This window comes from Falco biarmicus, chromosome 10 (genome assembly GCF_023638135.1).
Source record: "Falco biarmicus isolate bFalBia1 chromosome 10, bFalBia1.pri, whole genome shotgun sequence".
NCBI classification, from domain to species: Eukaryota; Metazoa; Chordata; class Aves; order Falconiformes; family Falconidae; genus Falco; species Falco biarmicus.
This window is the reverse complement of record NC_079297.1, coordinates 16583049-16602488: the sequence shown is the minus strand read 5'-3', so window position 1 is coordinate 16602488 and position 19440 is coordinate 16583049. Positions and strand designations below refer to the sequence as shown.

General features: G+C 62.5%; 3 protein-coding genes across 3 annotated transcripts; 1 reads left to right on the top strand and 2 right to left on the bottom strand.

The window, feature by feature from the left end:
- The first annotated feature begins 96 nt into the window (after positions 1–96).
- On the top strand, positions 97–6336 carry PLTP (phospholipid transfer protein). The gene is made up of 16 exons (XM_056355006.1): positions 97–1962; positions 2690–2808; positions 3016–3115; positions 3196–3324; positions 3476–3631; positions 3825–3888; positions 4023–4086; positions 4197–4288; positions 4424–4600; positions 4760–4819; positions 4921–5082; positions 5302–5369; positions 5452–5494; positions 5682–5745; positions 5826–5902; positions 5991–6336. The coding sequence occupies exons 2-16, from the start codon at positions 2697–2699 to the stop codon at positions 6129–6131; spliced, it is 1509 nt and encodes a 502-aa protein (XP_056210981.1). The 5' UTR covers positions 97–1962; positions 2690–2696; the 3' UTR covers positions 6132–6336.
- A 315-nt stretch (positions 6337–6651) lies between these two features.
- CTSA (cathepsin A) lies at positions 6652–14184 on the bottom strand. The gene is made up of 18 exons (XM_056355017.1): positions 14029–14184; positions 13561–13747; positions 12080–12271; positions 11893–11968; positions 10728–10894; positions 10522–10633; positions 10356–10406; positions 9998–10084; positions 9741–9896; positions 9301–9392; positions 8905–8989; positions 8675–8766; positions 8396–8474; positions 8102–8250; positions 7954–8029; positions 7755–7844; positions 7505–7606; positions 6652–7353 (listed from the first exon to the last, which is right to left on the bottom strand). The coding sequence occupies exons 3-18, from the start codon at positions 12136–12138 to the stop codon at positions 7270–7272; spliced, it is 1557 nt and encodes a 518-aa protein (XP_056210992.1). The 5' UTR covers positions 12139–12271; positions 13561–13747; positions 14029–14184; the 3' UTR covers positions 6652–7269.
- Positions 14185–17071: 2887 nt separating this feature from the next.
- On the bottom strand, positions 17072–19207 carry ZSWIM1 (zinc finger SWIM-type containing 1). The gene has a single exon (XM_056355005.1). The coding sequence runs from the start codon at positions 19191–19193 to the stop codon at positions 17508–17510; it is 1686 nt and encodes a 561-aa protein (XP_056210980.1). The 5' UTR covers positions 19194–19207; the 3' UTR covers positions 17072–17507.
- Between the last annotated feature and the right edge of the window lie 233 nt (positions 19208–19440).

The window sequence follows — 19440 nt, the reverse complement described above, 5'->3', positions numbered from 1 at the left end:
GGCGGCCCTGGCAGCCGGTGCTTGCTGACGGGAATGCCCCGGGGGCGCCCCCCCGCCCCCTCCTGCTCGCTAACGTTAACTTGGTCTGCGAGGTTCGGTTCTCAAACGGTGGCAGAGGCCGGCGGTGGCAGTGTGTGGCGGGTGACCCTGCGCACGTGTGCCTGGCCGTACCCTGCCCAGTGGAGCCGGGGCATGCAGCCAGGCGGCCGCGCTGCTCCTGGGGATCGCTCCCCTGCTCTGAGACCGGCAGGAGCTGCGGCGCGGCCGCCTTCCTCCATGGCCCGCGTGCCCAGCTGCGCTGCCCAGCGTGGCTGGGGCTCCGGCAGGTGAGCAGCGGGGCCCTTTGTGCCCGGCGGTTGTGTCCTGGAGCCCAGGCCGTGCGCTCGCTGGGGCACGTGTGTCACTGCTGCCCACAGCGCAGGAGCCCGGCCCCTGCCGGAGTGCGGTACTCGCAGCGTGGCGGCAGCAGCCCGCATCCAGTGCGACGTGCTGGAGGACAACACAGGATGGGGAAGGGGGGCACGGCCCTTACTGAGTCCCATCGCCACCATGGGCACTGGCCATGGGGCCATCACCCCCAGCTGTGGGGCCCTTTCCTGCCCTTTGCCTCTGGAGTGTGTCCCCCTACCCAGCTTTCCAAGTGGCTTTCTGTCATGCTGGGAAGTGGTCTGACCTGCTCGCTCTTCCAGAAGTCCTGCCCTCTGCTCCGAGAGCACCGGGGTCAGTTTAATGAGTTAATGCTGGCAAAGCAGCTCTGGAGGGATAAGTGCTGTGTAAGCACCAAGTCTCCCTGCACTGGAGGTGTGAGCCCCTGCAGCCTGGCTCTGTTGCCCTACAGCACAGATAATTGCCCAGAGCGCAAAGTGCTGGCTCAGACCAAGCCCTTGTTGCAGTTGCACGGCCTGGGGGGGTAGAAGACTATGGAGGGACAGCATGAAACCTCGATCCTTGGAGTGAGGAGGGTCAAGCAGCCTCAAATGGGGGTGAGGGCAGGGGCAGCCCCTTGGCTGCACCCCTGCAGTCCGCTCAGGCAGGGGCCTTGGAGGGAAGCTGTAGCCTGGGGAGCTGCTCATCCCCTCATGACAGACGCTTACAGGGGCGGGATGAGCAGCATGGCAGTGCAGGCATTGCTGGGGCCGCTTTAGCAGCACCCCTTATGGTGCTGGACTGTTTTGGCAGCACCCGTCATGGTGCTATGTACCCCAGTGCCTGCCAGGCTGCTGGCAGCAAGCTGGGCAACTGCAGTCAGAGGGGCATGTCCCGCAGGCCCTGAGCTGCCCGGCTGCCCGTGGCAGGGGCCTGGGCAGCGCAGCGGGAGCAATGCTGAGGATCTAGCAGCCTCAGCAGCTTCTCTGCCTGGGGCTCACATCACAGGTGGGCATGAACCAGCCCCCATCAGCACCCCTGGCCTGGTGCCACAGGTTCTACATTGGGCTCCAGCCCTGGTGCAGACCCTGCCAGGCAGGGCTGGAGCTGGCAGAGGGCAGCTGGGGTCTTGGCACCAGCAGAGGCTTTGTAAGGCAGACTAGTGGGGGCTGACATGACACGATGGACCCCTTGGACCTCATTTGTACATGTGTCCCTCGCAGGCTGAGCACTGCCTGGGTGCCGGGGAGGCCCAGGGACGTGGTGTGTGGCTGTGCGTGTGGGACATGTGGGGAGCAGCAGGGGAGGAAGGCTGTGTGCTCAGCCTGGAGCCTGGGTGTCTGAGCAACCCGCTGTCTTTCTGCCTGTGCTGGCAGGCAGCCGGGGCTCAGCATGCTAGAGACCTGCATCCTCCCAGTCCCGCTGTCTCCTCCCAGCTGTGGGCTCGCAAGGAGTGGCAGCTGGTGGGATATATAAAGGCAAGGGAACCTCAGCCAGCTCAAAAGAAACTCCTGGAGCTACTGGTGTTCTCCTTCCCTCCCTCCCTTCGCGTGATTCAGCTTCCCCACACCAGGGGAGCCGAGGACAAGCCTTACTGTAAGTACCGGAACCCAGCCAGCATTGTGTAGGCAAACCCCTGGGTCCATGCACGGCCCTGGGGAAGGATGGCGGCTCTGGGCCCTGGGCAGGAGGGTCCCTGTCCTCTCCCTTGCAGAGAACTGGGGGAAAATGCTGGTGGGGAGAAGCTCTGGACCATCCCCACAGTCCTGCAGGGAGCTCTGCCTGTTGCTGCTGGATGGACAGGCTCCAGCACACATCTCAGCCCAGCATGCGGGCAGGCAGCACATCTCCGGGGCGGGGGGGGCTGTGCAGCTGTGGGTAGCCCCACAGGAGAGGGTTCCCTTCTCTGTGGGGTGCTGGGGTTCACCACAGCAGCACGTGCTGGACTCATGCCTCACTATGCAGTTTTGGGAGCTGGGTGTGTTCAGGGTGGGGGTGGGACGCTGCCGTTGTTGGCAGGAGCTGAGGGCAGCGAGTGTTCCCAGGGGACCTGAGACCCTGCAGGCCCCCCAGGGTCTGTGCTGGGGGCTTCAGCGCAGCACCCTGGGGTGGGAGCTGTGCCACTCATGGGCTGCTGGTCCATGGGAGTTCAGGTGATGGGGACCTCGGCAGCACTGAGGAGTTTTGGGGGGGCCAGCGGAGCCGCCCCCTGCCCCAGGGCTGTGTGCAGGTCAGGCAGCAGCCGCCTTTCTCCCAGGGTGGCCAGGTGTCCCCCATGTGCTGCTCCAGACCAGCCTATGCTGACCCTGCTCTCTGCCTCCAGGTGTGAGATGGCTGCCGGCAGCTGCCTCCTCCTCCTCCTCCTCCTGCCCTGGCTGGTCACAGCCTCACACAGCCCACCTGGCTGCAAGATCCGGATTACCTCCAAGGGGCTGGACCTGGGTAAGGGGCCAGCCAGGATCCTGATCCCAGGGCCTGGGTAGGAGGGAGGTTGGGATGCTGCTCCTGGGGTCTGCACCTGGGTAAGGCTCTGCCCACAGTGCCCACACATGCGGGTGAAGAGGAGCAGGGGGATGGGCTGGGGGGTGATGCTGCTGGGAGGGCAGCACAGCCTGGCTATGGCCAGCCCAGGCTTGCTTTGCTTTGTAGTGAAGGAGGAAGGGCTGCGTTTCGTGGAGCAGGAGCTGCAGAACATCACAATGTCAGACCTGCATGGGAAGGAGGGGCAGTTCCATTACAACATCAGCCAGTGAGTGCCACCCGCTTCCCGTGCATGTGGCTCCCCGCACCTATCTGTCCATCCGACCGTCTTTGTCCCCTCCCTTGCAGGGTCAAGGTGATGGACCTGCAGCTGGCACTTTCTGACCTGCACTTCCAGCCTCAGCAGTACCTCGTCTTCAGCATCAACAATGCCTCCATCAGCCTGCGCTTCCGGAGACAGCTGCTCTACTGGTTCTTGTGAGCTCCCTCCCCACCCTACAGCCTACCCTACAGGGAACTGCTTGGCTACTACTCGGCCATGCCTGCTGGATGCTGTGGCTGCCTTGCATCCCTGCCCTGCAGCTGGTAGGAGCCATGTGCTCCTCTCATCTGCTTTCCTGATTTCTAGCTATGATATTGGGTCCATCAATGCCTCTGCGGATGGCGTCAACATCCACACAGTGCTGCAGCTGGCCAAGGACAAGGCTGGGCGCCTGAAGATCTCTAACATCACCTGCAACGCCTCCATTGCCAGAATGCACGCAGGCTTCTCCGGCACACTCAGGTATGCCTGACCCCACTGCGGTGGGCCTGTCCCTTGGCCAGACCAGCTCTGCCTGTGCCCAGCTCCCCGACCCCGCTTTCTGCACCCTTGGGACTTCCCCACCCCTATCTGTGTGCCCGCGTGGGGACGAAGGGACAGGGCTGGAGCCACAGGGGAAGGCAAGCAGCTGCAGAGCTGCTCTTGTGTCCTGCAGGAAGGTCTACGAGTTCCTGAGCACTTTCATTGTGACAGGGATGCGCTTCCTCCTCAGCCAGCAGGTACGGCTGAGCGCAGGCAGGCAGCGGAGCCTGGGGGAGCCTGGTTTTTCCAGGCCCCGCAGCAGGAGGAGGGTCCAGGTCCTCATCTGGACCTGGGAGTGATTCCCCTCTTAGCTCAGCCCCTTGCCTTTCAGATCTGCCCATCCCTGGAGCATGCCAGCCTGGTGCTGCTGAACTCCGTGCTGGACACAGTGCCAGGTGAGTGCTGCCCTGTGGTAAGGGCCCAGACCCTGCTCACTGTGGGGAGGACAAAGCAGGCCATGGGGCTGCCCATGGGCTTGGTCACAACGGCACATCTTCCCTGGCAGTGAGGAACTACGTGGATGAGCACATTGGGATTGACTACTCCCTCCTGCGGGATCCGGATGTCTCCACGGACAGCCTGGACCTAGACTTCAAGGTGAATGCTGACCATGCCCTGCTGTCCCTCGCAGTCCCCGTGGGAGTGGCTGTGCCAGCATGCACACCGGGAATCACTGAGTGAGCATGGTGGGCTGTGCTATGACTGCAGAAATGTCTCCTGTTCTCGGCCCAGGGCATGTTCTTCCCCCGTGCAAGGGAGAATCAGGAGCTGGAGAACCACGCAGTGGAGCCAGTGATCAAGGAGACTGAGCGCATGGTCTACGTTGCCTTCTCTGAGTACTTTTTTGACTCAGCCATGCACGCATACTTCCAGGCGGGTGTCCTGGCCATAGAGCTCCAGGGGGAGAAGGTAAGCAGTGCTGGGACACCCAGCTCCATGCAGGCAGGGGCCTGCTGCCAGGCGGGAGGGAGGGCTGGGCTCGGCCTGCAGGGTGCTATCCAGGGAGCAGCTCTGCTGGGATCAACAGCAACTGCTTGCTTACCTGCCAGTGGTTTATCCTCCCTGCAGGTGCCCAAGGACCTGGAGGTTTTGCTGAGAGCCACCTTCTTTGGGACCATCTTCATGCTGGTGAGGGGAGCACCCGGCTGGGGTGGGAGGCACGGGGGAGCCCCTGGGGCAGAGCACAGCCCTGCCCAGCTCTGTGCCTCCAGCTCACCTGCTCTCCTCAGAGCCCCGCTGTGGATGCTCCCCTGCGGCTGGTGCTGCAGGTGTCAGCTCCCCCCCGCTGCGTCATCAAACCCTCCGGCACCTCGGTCTCAGTCTCTGCCTTCCTCAACATCTCGCTGGTGCCCCAGGGCCGCCCTGCTGTCCAACTCTCCAGCATGGCCATGGTGAGCAGGGGGCTGGCTGGGAGCAGTGTGCGTGGCTGGGGGTCCCTGTGCCCCCACATCAGCGCACACAGGAAGAATGTTTCCCAGCCCACATAGGAAAGCTCTGGTGTCCCAAAGCAGGACAACTGGGCTCACGGAGGAGGAAGAGGAGCCAGCCTGACCAGCTGCCTGCCTGCACTGGGCACAGCAGGGCTGCGACTCAGCCTTCTCTCTCCCTAGGAAACAAAGCTGAGCGCCAAGGTGTTTCTGCAAGGGAAGGCGCTGCGCGTGCAGCTGGACCTGCGACGGTATGGCCCGTGCTGGGGTCCCGTGGAGGTTGCGGGAAGGGTTCCCTTCATGCCCCGCTCATGGCTGCTTTCTCCCCTGCAGGTTTCGCATCTACTCCAAGCAGTCTGCGCTGGAGTCGCTAGCGGTGAGCAGACCTGTGCCAGCCCAGGGGTCTGGCCTCCCTTGCTAGCCCCCAGTCACAGCCTGGGGAAGGGCTGGGGCTGCACGTCAGAGGGCACCTCTTATGGCCCATCAGTGCTAAGGGCAGGCATGCCCTGCACCAGCAGGCAGGTCTGCTGCTGCTGCACTCACCCATGCTCCTCTCTCCCTAGCTGTTCTCACTGCAGGCACCACTGAAGACCCTGCTGCAGCTGACGATCATGCCCATCATTAACGGTAGGCACCACGGCTGCCGCGCACAGCTGGGCTGGGGGCACAGTGGTACTTGACTTCACTGCATCTCTCCCTCCCTGTAGAGAGGACTAAAAAGGGAGTGCAGATCCCACTGCCGGAAGGCATGGACTTCACCAAAGAGGTGGTCACCAACCACGCGGTATGTGGTGGGATGGGGACAGCCTGGGCCCTGCTGGGGCAGGGTGCAGTCACACGCAGCCTCATGCTAATGCTCTTCCCCTTCGCAGGGATTCCTCACAGTGGGAGCTGATCTCCACTTCTCCAAGGGGCTGCGGGAGGTGATTGAGAAATACCACCCAGCGCCTACCACCCCTGCCTACCCAAGCTCATGGCCCGCAGAGCCCAGCATGGACCCCCACCAGCTCTAGCTCTTCCCACTTGGTCCAGGGTGAAGGAGCAAGGGCAGATCCCGGGCTGGACCCGTAGACTGTAGGTAGGAAGCAGCTTCCCTGGTACCACTGGCACATCCTGCAGGGTGCCCGTGCCCCTGTGGGCAGCAGCAGGGTGGAGACAGCTGCTCTGGGAACCCCTGCTGCACCCCTTCTCTTTACACTAATAAACCACTCAACTCCAGCCTGTGCAGCCTCATTGCTTAGACCACACAGCCACCCAGCACATGGAGAGAGACAGGGGGAGGGGCAGACACAGCTTAGAACAGTGGCAGAGGGAACTCAGAGCAACTGCACTTGCCCTACTTCTGCAGGTGGCTTGTTTCCAGGCCTTGGTGACCCCCGGCAGAGCAGGGGGCACAGACCATAGGCCCTGGCTCCCCAGCACAGCGCATCAGCTGGATCCTCAGCACGTAGTGGTACTCCTCAGAGGGCAAAGGAAAGCAAAGCAGCGGGTAGCAGAATGGTGTGAGGAGCTGGGCAATGAGGAGCAGAACCACCTTGTTCGGAGAGTTTATTGCAAGTTCCCAGAAGCACTGCATGCCCCAGGCAGTGAGCAGGTGGTGGGATTGTCTTCACGGTAAAGCCTCCTTCAGCAGGACGAGATGTGGGAACAGTTTGGAAGGGAGGAGAAGGCCCCAGCAGGAGCAGTGCCCAGCTGCCCCCAGCCACCATGTGAACTGTGCTTTTCTAGCAAGGGGCAGCTGGCTCAGAGCCTGCCCAGGGCTGTGTGCGTGCGGGGGCTGCGGGGTAGAGGGGAAGTGGTCCCTTCCCAGGAGGGAAGCAGCTGCATCTCCAGACAGGGAGGAGGCGAGACAGGAAGCCACAAGCAAGGAGGCGGCTGCAGCAGGGGCATAACTTCTCACCCAGCAAAGATAGCTTCTTCACCCCAACCCTGGGCCCCCCACACCCACTTGCAGGCAGCCCCATCATCCACCCTGTCCAGCTGGGCACCATCCTGCAGGGCTTGGGGCCGGGGGAGCCCCACCAGCTGCAGGAGTGAGTGGTTTCATGGTGCAGGGAGCCCAGGCACAGCGGAGCAGCAGTAAGGACGGGCTGTGCAGGAGCTGCCGGGTGGTGAGGGCAGCTGGGATGCCAGGCACTGCCTCCACAGCTCCTAGTAAGGCTCGTTCTTAATGAAGCGGCTGAACATGGTGAAGGCAGAGAGGGGCCGGTCTGTGGGCACCATGTGGCCAGCTCCCTGTGGGGAAACAGGCAGCAGCAGGTCAGTGCCAGCCGTGGAGCTGTTGCAGCCCTGCAAACACCTGCAGCACAGCTGACACCACCCAGTCTGACGGCAGCACTGGTGCCCAGGCGTGCCTACCTCTCTCCGCAGAGCCCCTCAGCCCTACCTTCACAGTGAGGAAGGCGATGTTGGTGAATTCCTTCACGAAGCCCCCAATCTGGTTCTCGCCTCCTTCAGTGTAGAGCCAGGGCCGGCGAGCCACCTGCACCTGGGACCAGTGGCAGCACCCTCAGTGCCTCGGCTACCCGTGGCAGGCAGGCACCCCTGCCCACCCCCTCACCAGCTGCAGCACACAGCCGGCTGCACAGCCCAGAGCTGGGGACCGGCCTGACCCCGGCCCTGCCCTGCCCATTTACCTTCTGGCACAGGGAGTCCACAAACCACTCATCCCCAAGGAAGTTGCAGGCCATATCGACATCCCCATTGTACACCAGGATCCGGTATTTCTGCAGAGCAGAAAGAGGGTGAGCATCTCACAGGGATGCAGCCCCAGCCAGGCACGAGGCCGGTTTGGCACAGCCAGTCCCAGGGTCCGGTAGGCTCCCCAGCACGCACCGTGGCTCCAAGCAGCTTCAGGTACTGGTCGTTCATCTGCATGTACAGGCGCTTGTAGCTGCGGTTCACCTCAAAGCTGTGGAGGCGTTGGCATCAGGTGGCTGCTCACACTCACAGCAGCCCCTCCCTACACCCAGAGCTTGCTCACCTGCACACCTGCCACTCCGGAGCATCGGGGGAGATGTGGAGAGCCCTCCTCACCTCTGGGGAGTTCAGATATGTGCTGAGGGCTGTGGAGTTGGTGCAGGGCGGGTCCATCCGGACCTTCTTTCGGGCTACTGGCATCCGGAACAGGTTCTGGGAAAGAGTTGAGAGTCCCTGCCACAGCAGCACCTGGTGCTGCCCCACAGGACCATCCGCTCTGTCCCCTCCTGCCCACAAGCACCACTGCCAGCTGGGCAGAAAACACTCACAGCCCAGTGGCACAGGTGCCCAGGCTCACCTGCCGCCAGGAGAACCTCATCGGCATCCGGATGAAGGAGTTGCCCAGGTCATGTGTGATGAGATAGCCACCCTCATACCTGCAGCCAGAACGAACACAGGGACAGGCTAGGAACAAGGGCTCACGGCCCTCCCTGAGTGAGCCCTCGATGGCAGCCAGACACAGTCCGCCTGTCCCCAGTGCCCAGCCCACTGCGTCCCTCTGCCAGCCGGGACCCACAAGCTGCAAACCAAAGCGAGCCAGTGCCCAGAGACCTGCCCTCCCTGGGGCCACCCTCACCTCATGCTCCCAGGGACACCGCCATCACACGGGGCGTAGAGGTTGTAGATGTTGAGGCCTGACTCCTCTACAATATGAATCATCTCCTCCATCTGCAACAAGCCGCAAGGAGAGTTTGGGGCTCAGCAGGACACTCAAGGGACTGTGGGCATATCCAGCGCCAGGTGGGTGGGTGCTGGGTCACAGACACTGGCACTGGGCATGTGCCTGGGGGCTCCAGTTCCCCTCACCTTGAGTGTGCAGTTCAAGTTGGAGTTGTCGTGGAAGTTGCACTTCCCTTGGGAGCAGCAGAAGGCCTGCAACTCTCTCCACAGCCTGTAGGCAGAGAGCAGGGGACTTGGACTGCACTGCCCACATAGCAACACTGACACAAAGCCAGCAGCCGTGGCTGCAGCTGCATGGCACACAGCTCTGCCCAGTGTCCCGTGCATCCCACAAACCAACGTGCCCAGGGGAGCTGCCCAGGATGAGGGGCCACCTCCACAGCCCAGCTGCTGGCCCGCATCAGGTGAGGAGCTTCCCTTGTCCCACACACCACTGACCCAGCCAGCCCTGTCCCTGGCCACGCGCCCATCCTTCTCGCACAGAGACAGTGCGCCTAGCAGTAGCACTCCCCCTCCTCTTACTCAGTCCCCAGCAGACCATGGTAATAGGCAAAGTAAACCAGGGAGTTGTCGTTAATCTCATAGGATGAGAGGCCATTTCCCACAGCGATTCCCTGCAAGGCAAGAAGAAAACAACTCTGTTGTGTTCCAGCTCCCCACAGGGCAGCTGCAGCGACAGCAGCATCAGACAGGAAGCAGATGTGGCACTGTTTACTCCGCAGAGGGAACAGGAAGGGTCAGGGGTGCCTGAGAATACTCCCCTCACCCCACCCAGCAGAGACGGACACGTCCACCAGCAGCCACTGCCAGCACCCCAGGAGATGAAAGGCTGTGGGGCCAGACCTACCCTATGCTCCTGACTCAGTCCCCACCCCGGTACCACTCAAGAGCCACAGTGAGGCCATACCAAGCCTTCTGCTCCCCAGCTCAGGCTGGGCCAGCGGCAGAGCCCAGCCGCTCACCTTCAGGTTGAGGCTGGGGTCCTGCATCACCCACTCCGCTAGTGTGGGGATGTAGACCCCACCATAGCTCTCCCCCGTGAGGAAGAGATCATTCTTGGAGTACTCTGGGAAGAGCCGGAGGAAATCCTTCAGCGCCAGGTAGTTGTTGCGAGCAACCTGCAGGTAGGAGGAGTGGGGTCAGGCAGCAAGGCAGGACCCCCGCGCCACAGCTGGGGCAGGCAGGAGGCAGGTCCCTCCCAGCAGCATGGGTCACTCGCCTCAGTGTCATTCGTGGCATACTTCTTGTCCTCGGCATACGAGAAGCCGACGCCGGGGGGGGACTCCAGGTAGAGCATATTGGCAATCTGCAGGGACAGCAGAGGAGCTGGAGATTCGGGGGGGTGGCCTCACCCCAGCTAGCGAGGCAGCGGGCTGCCGGCCTTGCCAGTGGCAGCACCCACGGGTGCCCGGCCTGCACTGGCAGGGCTGCATTCCTGCCCTGCTCCACAGCAGCTTTAGAGAAGGGTGTGTTCGATGAGGGGGCCGTGGCTCAGCTCCATGGAGAGGGCAGGAGGAACTGGCTCGGAGCCACCCTCTCCCCACAGCCCTGGAGTACTGCAGCGCCTGTGCCCATACCTTGTTCCAGGCATAGTCGTTATACTTCAGCGTGACCCCGTCGGGCTGGATCTGGGGAAGCAGAAGGCGCTGACCGATGGGCACAACCGGGCTGGCCCCAGCGGGACAGCTCGTGCCACACAGCCTGACAGCCCCCGGTGGCCCTGGGCTGGCCGTGTTTACTGACCAGGAAGGGGCCGTGCTCCTTCAGGAAGCCCTCCATGGAGCTGCAGCCGGGACCCCCGTTCAGCCACAGCACCAGGGGGCTGCTCTGGGGGTTGCTCTGGGCCTCCACAAACCTGAGGACACATGGCCGTCAGCATCCGGCCAGGCCCCCGCCCCCGCCGCTCGGGGGGGGCAGCCCGGCCCCGGTACCGGCGGGCCCCCACGTACCAGTAGTGCAGATGCTGGCCTGGCCCGGCGCAGAGGTAGCCCGAGAAGTGCCGGAAGGAGGGCTGCTTGGCCAGCCCCGGCAGGAACGTCACCTCGTGGCCCCGGGGGGCGGCCCGGCTCAGCCCCAGCCCCAGCAGCAGCAGCACGGACAGCGGCACCGGCCCCATCTGCGGAGCGGGAGGGGAGGTCGAGGCGCTGCTGACCGGGAATGGCCTGGCCGCCCCGTCCCGTCCCGTCCCCCCCCGCTAACCCCGGCCGCTCCCGGCGCAGCTCCCGGCGCCGACGGTCCCGGTGGGCACATGACACCCGCCCATATGACCTCCGCTGCTCACGTGATCGGGGCGGGGCCTCGCGGCGGCCAATCAACACCCAAGAGGGCGGTGGGGCCGCGCGCGCACGTGAGAGCCGCCCTGCCCCGCCCCGCCCCCCTCGGGGTCCCGCGGGACCCCCCACGGCGGGACCCCCCACGGCGGGACCCCCCACGTGGGAGCCCTCGGCCCTCGGCCCCCCGCGAGCACGACGGTGGCAGCTGGCACCAGGGGTCCGGTGTCCCGGTGGGCACAGCTGGGTGCCACCGCCCATCACCGGGTGCCACCGCCCATCACCGGGCACTGCTGGGCATCACTGGGTACAGCTGGGTGCCACTGGGCATCACTAGGTACAGCCGGGTGCTACCGACTACCGCCAGGCACTGCCAGGCATCACCAGGTACAGCTGAGTGCCACCAAGCATCACCGGGCACCACCGGGCACTGCTGGGCATCACTGGGTACAGCCAGGTGCTACCGAGTACTGCTGGGCATCACCGTGTACAGCTGAGTGCCACCAAGCATCAGCGGGTACTGCCGGGCACTGCCAGGTGTCACTGGTTACAGCTGGGTGCCACCAGGTACTGCCTGGCACTGCCGGGCAGGCATCGTGTGGAGTGCCTGTGGCCCGGGAAGGCGGTAGGGCCCGGCTGTGGGTCCCCCCCACGCTCCCCTGCGGCACTAGGACCCCTCCACGCCAAGCCGGCTGTCACTGCGTTGAAGGTCCGTCACTGCCTCACAGCAGCTGTGACAGGGACAGATAAAAATAGCGGTGGCGGCGATGGCTGCCCAGTGCCGCCTCGCTGTGTGCTTCCACCACGTCCATGGCACCAACGTCCGCCTGAATGCCTCACGCACGCGGGCCACGCGGGTGGAGAGCTTCGCCAACGGGCTCTGCTTCAGCCAGGAGCCACTGGCACCCGGGCAGATCTTCCTGGTGGAGATTGAGGAGAAGGAGCTGGGCTGGTGCGGGCACCTGCGTGTGGGGCTGACGGCCCACGACCCCCAAAGCCTGGAGGTTGTGCCCGAGTACTCGCTGCCAGACCTGGTCAACATGGGGGACACCTGGGTGTTTGCCATCACCCGGAGCCACAACCGCGTCATGGTGGATGGGGAGGAGGTGCGGGCACGGGGTCCCCCCTGGGAGCCCTTTCTGCTGATCGAGCAGGTGAGGATCCCCCGCGACACGCTGGTGGGCCGCAGCAGGCCTGGGCGTTACAGCCACATCCTGGATGACCTGTACAAGACGAATGCGTTGCCTGCGACCGCCCGGCGCAGCCGGATTGGTGTGCTGTATGCTCCGCAGCCCGATGGCACCGCCGACATGCACATCGTCATCAATGGAGAGGACATGGGGCCGAGCGCCAGGCACCTGCCCACCAGCCGCCCACTCTACGCCGTGGTTGACGTCTTTGCCTCCACCAAGAGCGTCCGGGTCATCCCAGTGGAATACGGCTGTAGGTACCTGCCCCCTCCCTGGGGCATGTCCTGGAGCCGGCGCGGGCAGGGGCTCAGGTGGGGTCACCCCATAGTCCCCAACAGTGGGAGCATCAGAGCATGCCACAGGGTAGAGGGACATGGGGCAGAGGCCACAGGAGAGCCCCCAGGCCCTGCAGAGCATGGGCAAGACCCCACACAGTCACTGGCAGGCAGCATCTGCCAAAAGCTCTGCCGCCTGCTGCTGTGCCGGGGCTGGGGGAGAGCGCCCACCAGCCCCCAGCAGCGACAGTCCGGGCAGAGTCCAGCCCTTCCTGAGCAGAGTGATGGGGGTCAGTGCCCTGCGCTGCCCCGGACCGGAGGCTGCGGGACTGCAGAGCCGCACTCCTGCAGCCCCGCACTCATCCCCAGCCAGACGCCCCTCACCGAAGCCCAGCGCTGGCACTCATGGGGCTGCTTCTCGGGGGGCTGGTGAGCCCCCACCATGCCCAGCCTCACCCCACGGGCACACAGCCACCTGGAGCCCAGTGACGACCTGCCTTGGCATCAAAACATGCGGCTGTGCCCTGCTGCCCCCCCCAGCACACATGCCATGCCCCCACATGTGCCACGTGCCCCGGCTGCGGGGTGTCCTGGGCAGGCAAGCTGTGATGCCATCGGAGGTTGGGCAATATCTGGCATCCCTCGGCTGGCTGGGGAGGGGCCGGGAAAGCCTGTGCTGGTTGCTGGCTCTTGTGAGGAGTCAGGTCAGTAAGTGCTAATTAGCACCATAATGGAAAAATCAGCCGAGGATCCAGTGAGATGAGAGCCAGGAGAGCTAGTGCCTGGGTGCTGGCCACCCCCATCCACAGCTTCTCTTACTGGTGCAAAGTTCAGCTGCTTCTGTCTCAAGGCTGAAATCTGGGATTCTTCCTGCCAGCTGTGAGCTGGATTACCCGAACAGCGATGTTACACATGCCCGCCTACCCGGTCTCCCTGCCCCAGCAGCGTGCCAAGGGCAACGGGCCAGAGCCTGCTGCAGGAGGCCGCTGAGCTGCCTTGGGGGGCCTGTCTTCACCACTCACCAGGGACTCGCGCTGGAACACGTACCTCTGGGAAAGCTGCTCCCTCCCACCGTGGCCACGGGTCCCGCAAGCACTGCAGCTGGCACAGGCACCGCTGCAGAGATGCAGTCTGGCTTCCTCCCCTCGGCTAAGATTGCAGGAGCTCTGGTTTCTGCAACACTTCCGTAGGGTTTAAAAATCAGTCCCAGTGCGGCTCTGTCCCTGGCTGGGGTCTGGATAGCAAAGTGAAAAACAGAAGTAGCAGCTGAGCTGCTGGTGACGGGCAACGCAGCAAAGGGGGCAGCGTGCAGGAAAGGCAAAGGGCATCTGCTGCCTGTCACCCAGCACTCGGCACAATGCAGCCCTGCGCGGCTGAGGCAGATAAGCACTCCAGCCAGCCAAAACTAGCCCCAAGGTCGGAGCAGGCTAGGCACGGTGTGGTCGGGCTTGAAAGAGCTCTGCCCTGCCCAGTGCCAGTGAGAGCCCCTGGACGGGTGAAACAGCTGGGCCCCACCTGTGGCTCCACTCTGGCCCAGCACGATGCCCTAGGGTGTTCTCTGGTTTGGCTCTTGGACAGCGATTGAACCAAGGCCCAGAGGCTGCACCTGAGTCACCTCTCATTTAAAATCTGAGAAAAGAACCAGCCGCAGCTAATTGCACCCACGCTGCTGAGCTACCGAGGGTTCCGGAAAGAGGAGTCCCATGGGGGCATGTGTCATAGGAGCAGGAACTGGGTAGGGCCCGTGCAGGTGTCCATGGGAACGGCTCAGAAGATGATTGTTTCAAAGGCATTGCAGGAGCCTGGCACTGGCACCAGTAGAAGCAGACCAAGGGAATGGGATGAAAGGAGAGCTCAGTGTGGGCACGTGGGACCCTGGGGAGTCGCTCAACAGCCCCCAGATGGAAAACAATGCAAACCAGCCATGTTAACGCATAGCTTGGTCACATAACTGTCCTCCCAACCTTCCTCTGAGTTAATGGGAAAAGCTTCACCACCCAGGGCCCTCAAGCTCCTGCCCCAGCCTGAGCAGCCTGGCACCGGCTCTTCTACACAGCCACCTTGAGCTCAGGGCAAAGAAAGCTCACACACTGGCTGCCCTAAAACATGGTGCCTCCAGGCCCATCTCCTCCACACCCCTCTGCTCTCAGCCTTGCTAGCAACTCGGCCAGCTCAGTGGCTTCTTTCTGTTTTCTTCCAGTTCCCTCCCTGCAGACCCTCTGCCGGCTGGTCATCCAGAAGCACATTGTCCACCGCCTGGCCATCGACGGCCTGGACCTGCCCCCACCACTGAAGAGCTTCTGCAAACACGAGTGAGGTGTTGAGGGTGCTGCCCCAGGCCACCCCCAATACCAACAGCCCCACTGGGCTTCCCCAGGCAGGATCCACACCCTCAGCTGTCCCCTTGACCCCAGCACGTGCTGCTGCAGGGCTGACGTGAGAGCATGGGCAGTGTGTTGGAGGAACTTTCCTCCGTGCAGATGGGTGCAGTAGGGCCAGCGTGCAGCGCAGGTCAGCATGAGCAATAAAGTACTTCCAGCCAGAAAGAGAACACGCTGTGGGGGGTGCTGGCACACGGAGCAACACAGGGGAGCAAGGATGGCTGGGCGACCCGCAATGCGCATGCTGCCATCAGGGCTGTGCTAACTCCTGGCACTGCCCACAGCAGGTGCCAGTGGAACCGTGGGGCCCACAGAGCCCCCACAGCCAGGACACCCAGCCCCACTGGCAGGATTGGCACCCCGAAACACAAGGCTTCAATACAAGCCTACCACCAGGCCTGTCCTCAATGGGGCAAGGCCTGAACTGAACAGCTCTGGGGGCTAGTGTGCTGCTTGGCTCCTGTCTGGGGAAAAAAAGGCATGGCTTTGTGGTTTTTTTAGTCTCCAGCCAAGGGAATTTTCTTCCCCTTCTGTGTCAAGGTATTTTGTCTGGCTGCAGGGGGTTCTTCAGCGGAGCTGCCTTCCAGTAAGGTGGGAAGAGTCTTCTCAAAGGAGGGCTCAGGGAGCCAAGGCCCCCTGTGCTTCAGCAGCCACTCATGGGAGTAGTTCCCCCTCCAGCAAGGGACAATGCTGGGCTCACGAGCCTGTGAGCATGGCCCTCAACCCTGCTGGGCTCAGGACCCGTCTGTAGCCTGACAGTGAAGCTGGGATCGCCCGGGTGGAGCAGAGCAAAGGCCAGGTGGAGTGTGGGAGGGCCCAGCATGACATTCACACAGAGGGTAAATTATAGCCATATGCTTGTCCCAGCCTGGCAGTTTTGCTCTTGGGAAAGATGTTTACCCCAAGACCAGGGATGAGTTATTTCCTGTGTTCCTAGTGGGGAGGGGGATGGGGCAGACTCCGCAGGGAAATGTGCGGCACCCAAGGAGCTGCGCTGGCAGCAGCCACTGCTCAGGCACATGCCTGTGGCTATGGAGCCGGTCATGGTGAGCCAGCGCAGGATCCAGCTATCCCACCTTGCTGGCTGAGGAAGAGGGCCCAGCATTCCCTAGCTCCACGAGCCAGCACCAGACTTTCCTCCAGACCCCTCATCCTCTGGCTGGTGGGGATGGCAGCTGGTGTTCCCACAGTGCCTGTGCCAGGCTGGGAGGGAAGGCAGGGTCAGAGCTGCACAGAGCAAGAGGCAGAGAGAAAAGCCCTCTGAAAATGAGAGGGGTGCCACCAGTGCCAGAATGAAAGATGGCAAGGAGTCTGGCAGGCAGAGCCTTCCAGGCCTCTTTGACAGCACAGCTGAGGGGTGAAACAAGCAGCTCCAAGTTTACAGAAAGGAGAAGGGTGTTTTAGGAAACATGATGCTACATTTAGTTAGATTTGATAGTATCAGATAATGTAACAAAACCGTAGATCAAGAGGAAATCCCCCAACCTTGCAACAGTCCTCCTCCTGCAACGGGCTGACTCTACCGAAACCAAAAATGTTAAGGAAGGAAGCACTGATCAGAGAAAACAGAGAAAACAAACCATTTGTGACTGAACCACAGCGATAGAGGTTGGTCTCCGACATGCACCTGCCATGTCCGCAGCCTGCCGTGTCCCAACACAATGGGCACTGGCATTGCTTTTGCTTGTGAGGGGTGACAAGGGGCTGACCCATCAGAGAGCACCTGAGGGCCAGGGCTTGTTTGCTCTTCCCCACATTTTTCCTCCCCCACCCCATTTGTTTAAAGCCTTTGCTCCCCACCTCATCACAGCTTTATTTGGCACTACTGTGACCCGCAGCATCCCTCCAGCCTCCCCCAGCACACAAGCTGTTGACAAGGGAGGGCGGGTTCCCCTTTCTGAGGAATGGAGAGCAGCTGCCGTGACCAGACAAACAACTCTGCTTCAGAGCATGAGCTGCGCTGCTGGCAGCAGAGATTGCCACCCCCCCGGACCTGCTGCCTCCCAACAAGCAGGCTCACTCCACTACCTGGAGGGTGCTACAGTAAGAAAAGACCACCAAGAAGCCCTGTTCAAAGCCCTGTCCAAAGCACCGCCTGGTCTCACAGTGTGAGCGAGCCCCACCGTCCTGTCTGCAGGGAGGAGCGGCTGCAGCTGGCACAGAAACAGACACAGCTCCCAAGCAATACAAGGCCAATTTATTGGCTTTGTTGCACAACACATCACAGCTGGATGCTGGAAGGACCTGCAGGCACTGGCCACGCATCAAGTAATTTTGTCACATGTTATAACATCACCTCCCACGCTGCACCACCCCTGGTTGGCTCCCAGCCACACCTCCTATTAGCCAGGTCAGCAGCTGGTCACATCCAGCATGATCAGGAGTTTGCAATCTGGTTTCTCAGCTGTCCCATGCAAAAGGCAACACTCATTTGGCAGATAAAGGACCCAAGCTGCCCCTTCTATGCCAACCCTCAAGGGAGTGATAGGCTAAGGGGAATAAAGGTGGAAGCCAAGACACTGGTGGAGTGATGAACATGCCTCCTGCACATCTGCTGCCCAGCTGCTCCCAAGGATCCGCACACGAAGCAGCCCGCTTGGGTCCCACTTGGTGTTAGAGCTTCACCTCGATGTAGGGCCCAATCCAGCTGTCAGCCAGCTCCCGGAGGATCCTGTACCTGTGCTCAAACTCCTCCCCGCTGCAGTGGGCGAGAACCCGGCTGATCTCTGCCGTGAGGAATGACACCACCAGGGATTTATCCAAAGACTCATTCCAGGAGCTCTTCAGGACCTCCAAGAGGCCATCAGCACCATATTGCTCAGCCTGATGGGCATCACATCCCTTCTGCCACTGTCTGTTGAGCATCTCCGGCTGCAGGGTCTTCCTGTCCGAATCCAGCATGGCCAAGATGTGCCGGCAGGGCAGCTGGAAGACCTGGTTGAAATGGCAAGTGCAGCTGCTCAGGCCTTTCAGGTCCACCCTGTGGGCATCCTCCAGGACCTGTACGCTGAGAGCATCCTCCCCAGTGCCTATCAGCTGCACGGACTTCTGAACCACTGCAAACTCGCTCAGGCACAGCCTGGCAGCGGGCTCCGTGCAAATATCCCTCAATGACTGCTCAATGTGTTCTTCAGTCCTTCGGTTAATCTCGTCCTTGCTGTCACCCTCTGGGTTTTCCATTGCCTCCAGTTTAGCCACAGGAGATGAAGGACCTAATGAGAACTGAGGGCTTGCAGGCTTACCTTGGAAGAAGAGAGCCTGGGGGGTTTCAGGCTGATGATGAAGAGCTGCTGGTGGACTGTGAACAATCACAGGACTCTTAGCTGCTGTGAGAGACTCTGGCACCGGCCACTGCTGCTGAGCTGTTGCTGTGGTGGCAGAAGCCTGGACAGAGCTCCGAGACTGCTTACGCTGGCATGCTGGAGGGGCAAGAGGCAAACTCCTGGCAGGCAAACTTTGGGGAGCTGCCTGAGCAGCACAGTGATCAGGATGGGGAGCAGAGCAAATCACAGCATTAGGAGCACTCTTAGAAACACACTTTTGGTAGTACTGGGCTAAGGAGGTGATGCAGCTCTCCAAAGAGAGCCCACTGCTGAAAATCTGGCTCAGTCCCTGGGTGACAATCTCCAGGTCCTTAAAGTAGTTACTGCTCTGCCCCCAAGTCCTCTCCTTGTGCGTGGCCCAGATCTCATCATTGAGAAGCCAGTGAACATGGAGCTGAGACAGCAAGTCTGGTGTCATGAGGTCTCTCAGAAGGGCGTGCATCTTTCTGCGGCTGCTCTCGGTGGCTGCATGCATGGTGTCACCCAGGGCAGCCAGGATCAGGTGCTCGGTGCAGCCCTCCAAGGCCAGCCGCTGGATCTGGTGCTGCAGGTCCTTGCAGAGGTGGAAGATGGAGAGCTGCACCTCTGCTGCTGGGAAGGCCTGGGCAAGCACAGACGGCTGGGGCAGCCCAGGGCCCATCAGGAGGAGCTGGGTTTCAGCCCAGGCTGGATTGAAGGCCCTGAACGCCCCGTACATGCGCGCCAGGCCTCCCACCGACTCGTTCTGCGGGACAGCAAGATGCACCACCCTGGCCATGCCGCCGTGCAGCTCCGGGGCCGGCCCGGCCACCAGGAAGACATAGAGCGCGCGGCCCGCCGGCCCACCGGCCCGGTGCACCAGCAGTACCCGGGGGAAGCGGGTGAAGACGCTAGCCATGGCAGCGCTCTGGAAGCTGACGGAGGCCATGCGGCCGCCCGCCCCCGGCTCGTAGGCCACCAAGGAGCCGCGGTCCGGGCCCGGCGGGGCCTGTGCCATCGCCTGCCCTGCCGGGGCCGCGAATGCTGCGCCGCCGCTACCGGGAGGGGGGGATATCCCGGCATGCCCCGCTCCGCCGCCGCCTCCGGGGAGCGCATCCCGGCGTGCCCCGCTCCCTGCCAGCAGCGCCACCAATCACCGTGGGGCGCGCCATGACGTCAGGCAGCGCGCCAGGCCCCCTGCCGGCCGGGCGCGGCCCGTCGCTGCCGGGCGGCGGCACCGGCGGCCTCGGGCGCTGCCGGGAGCG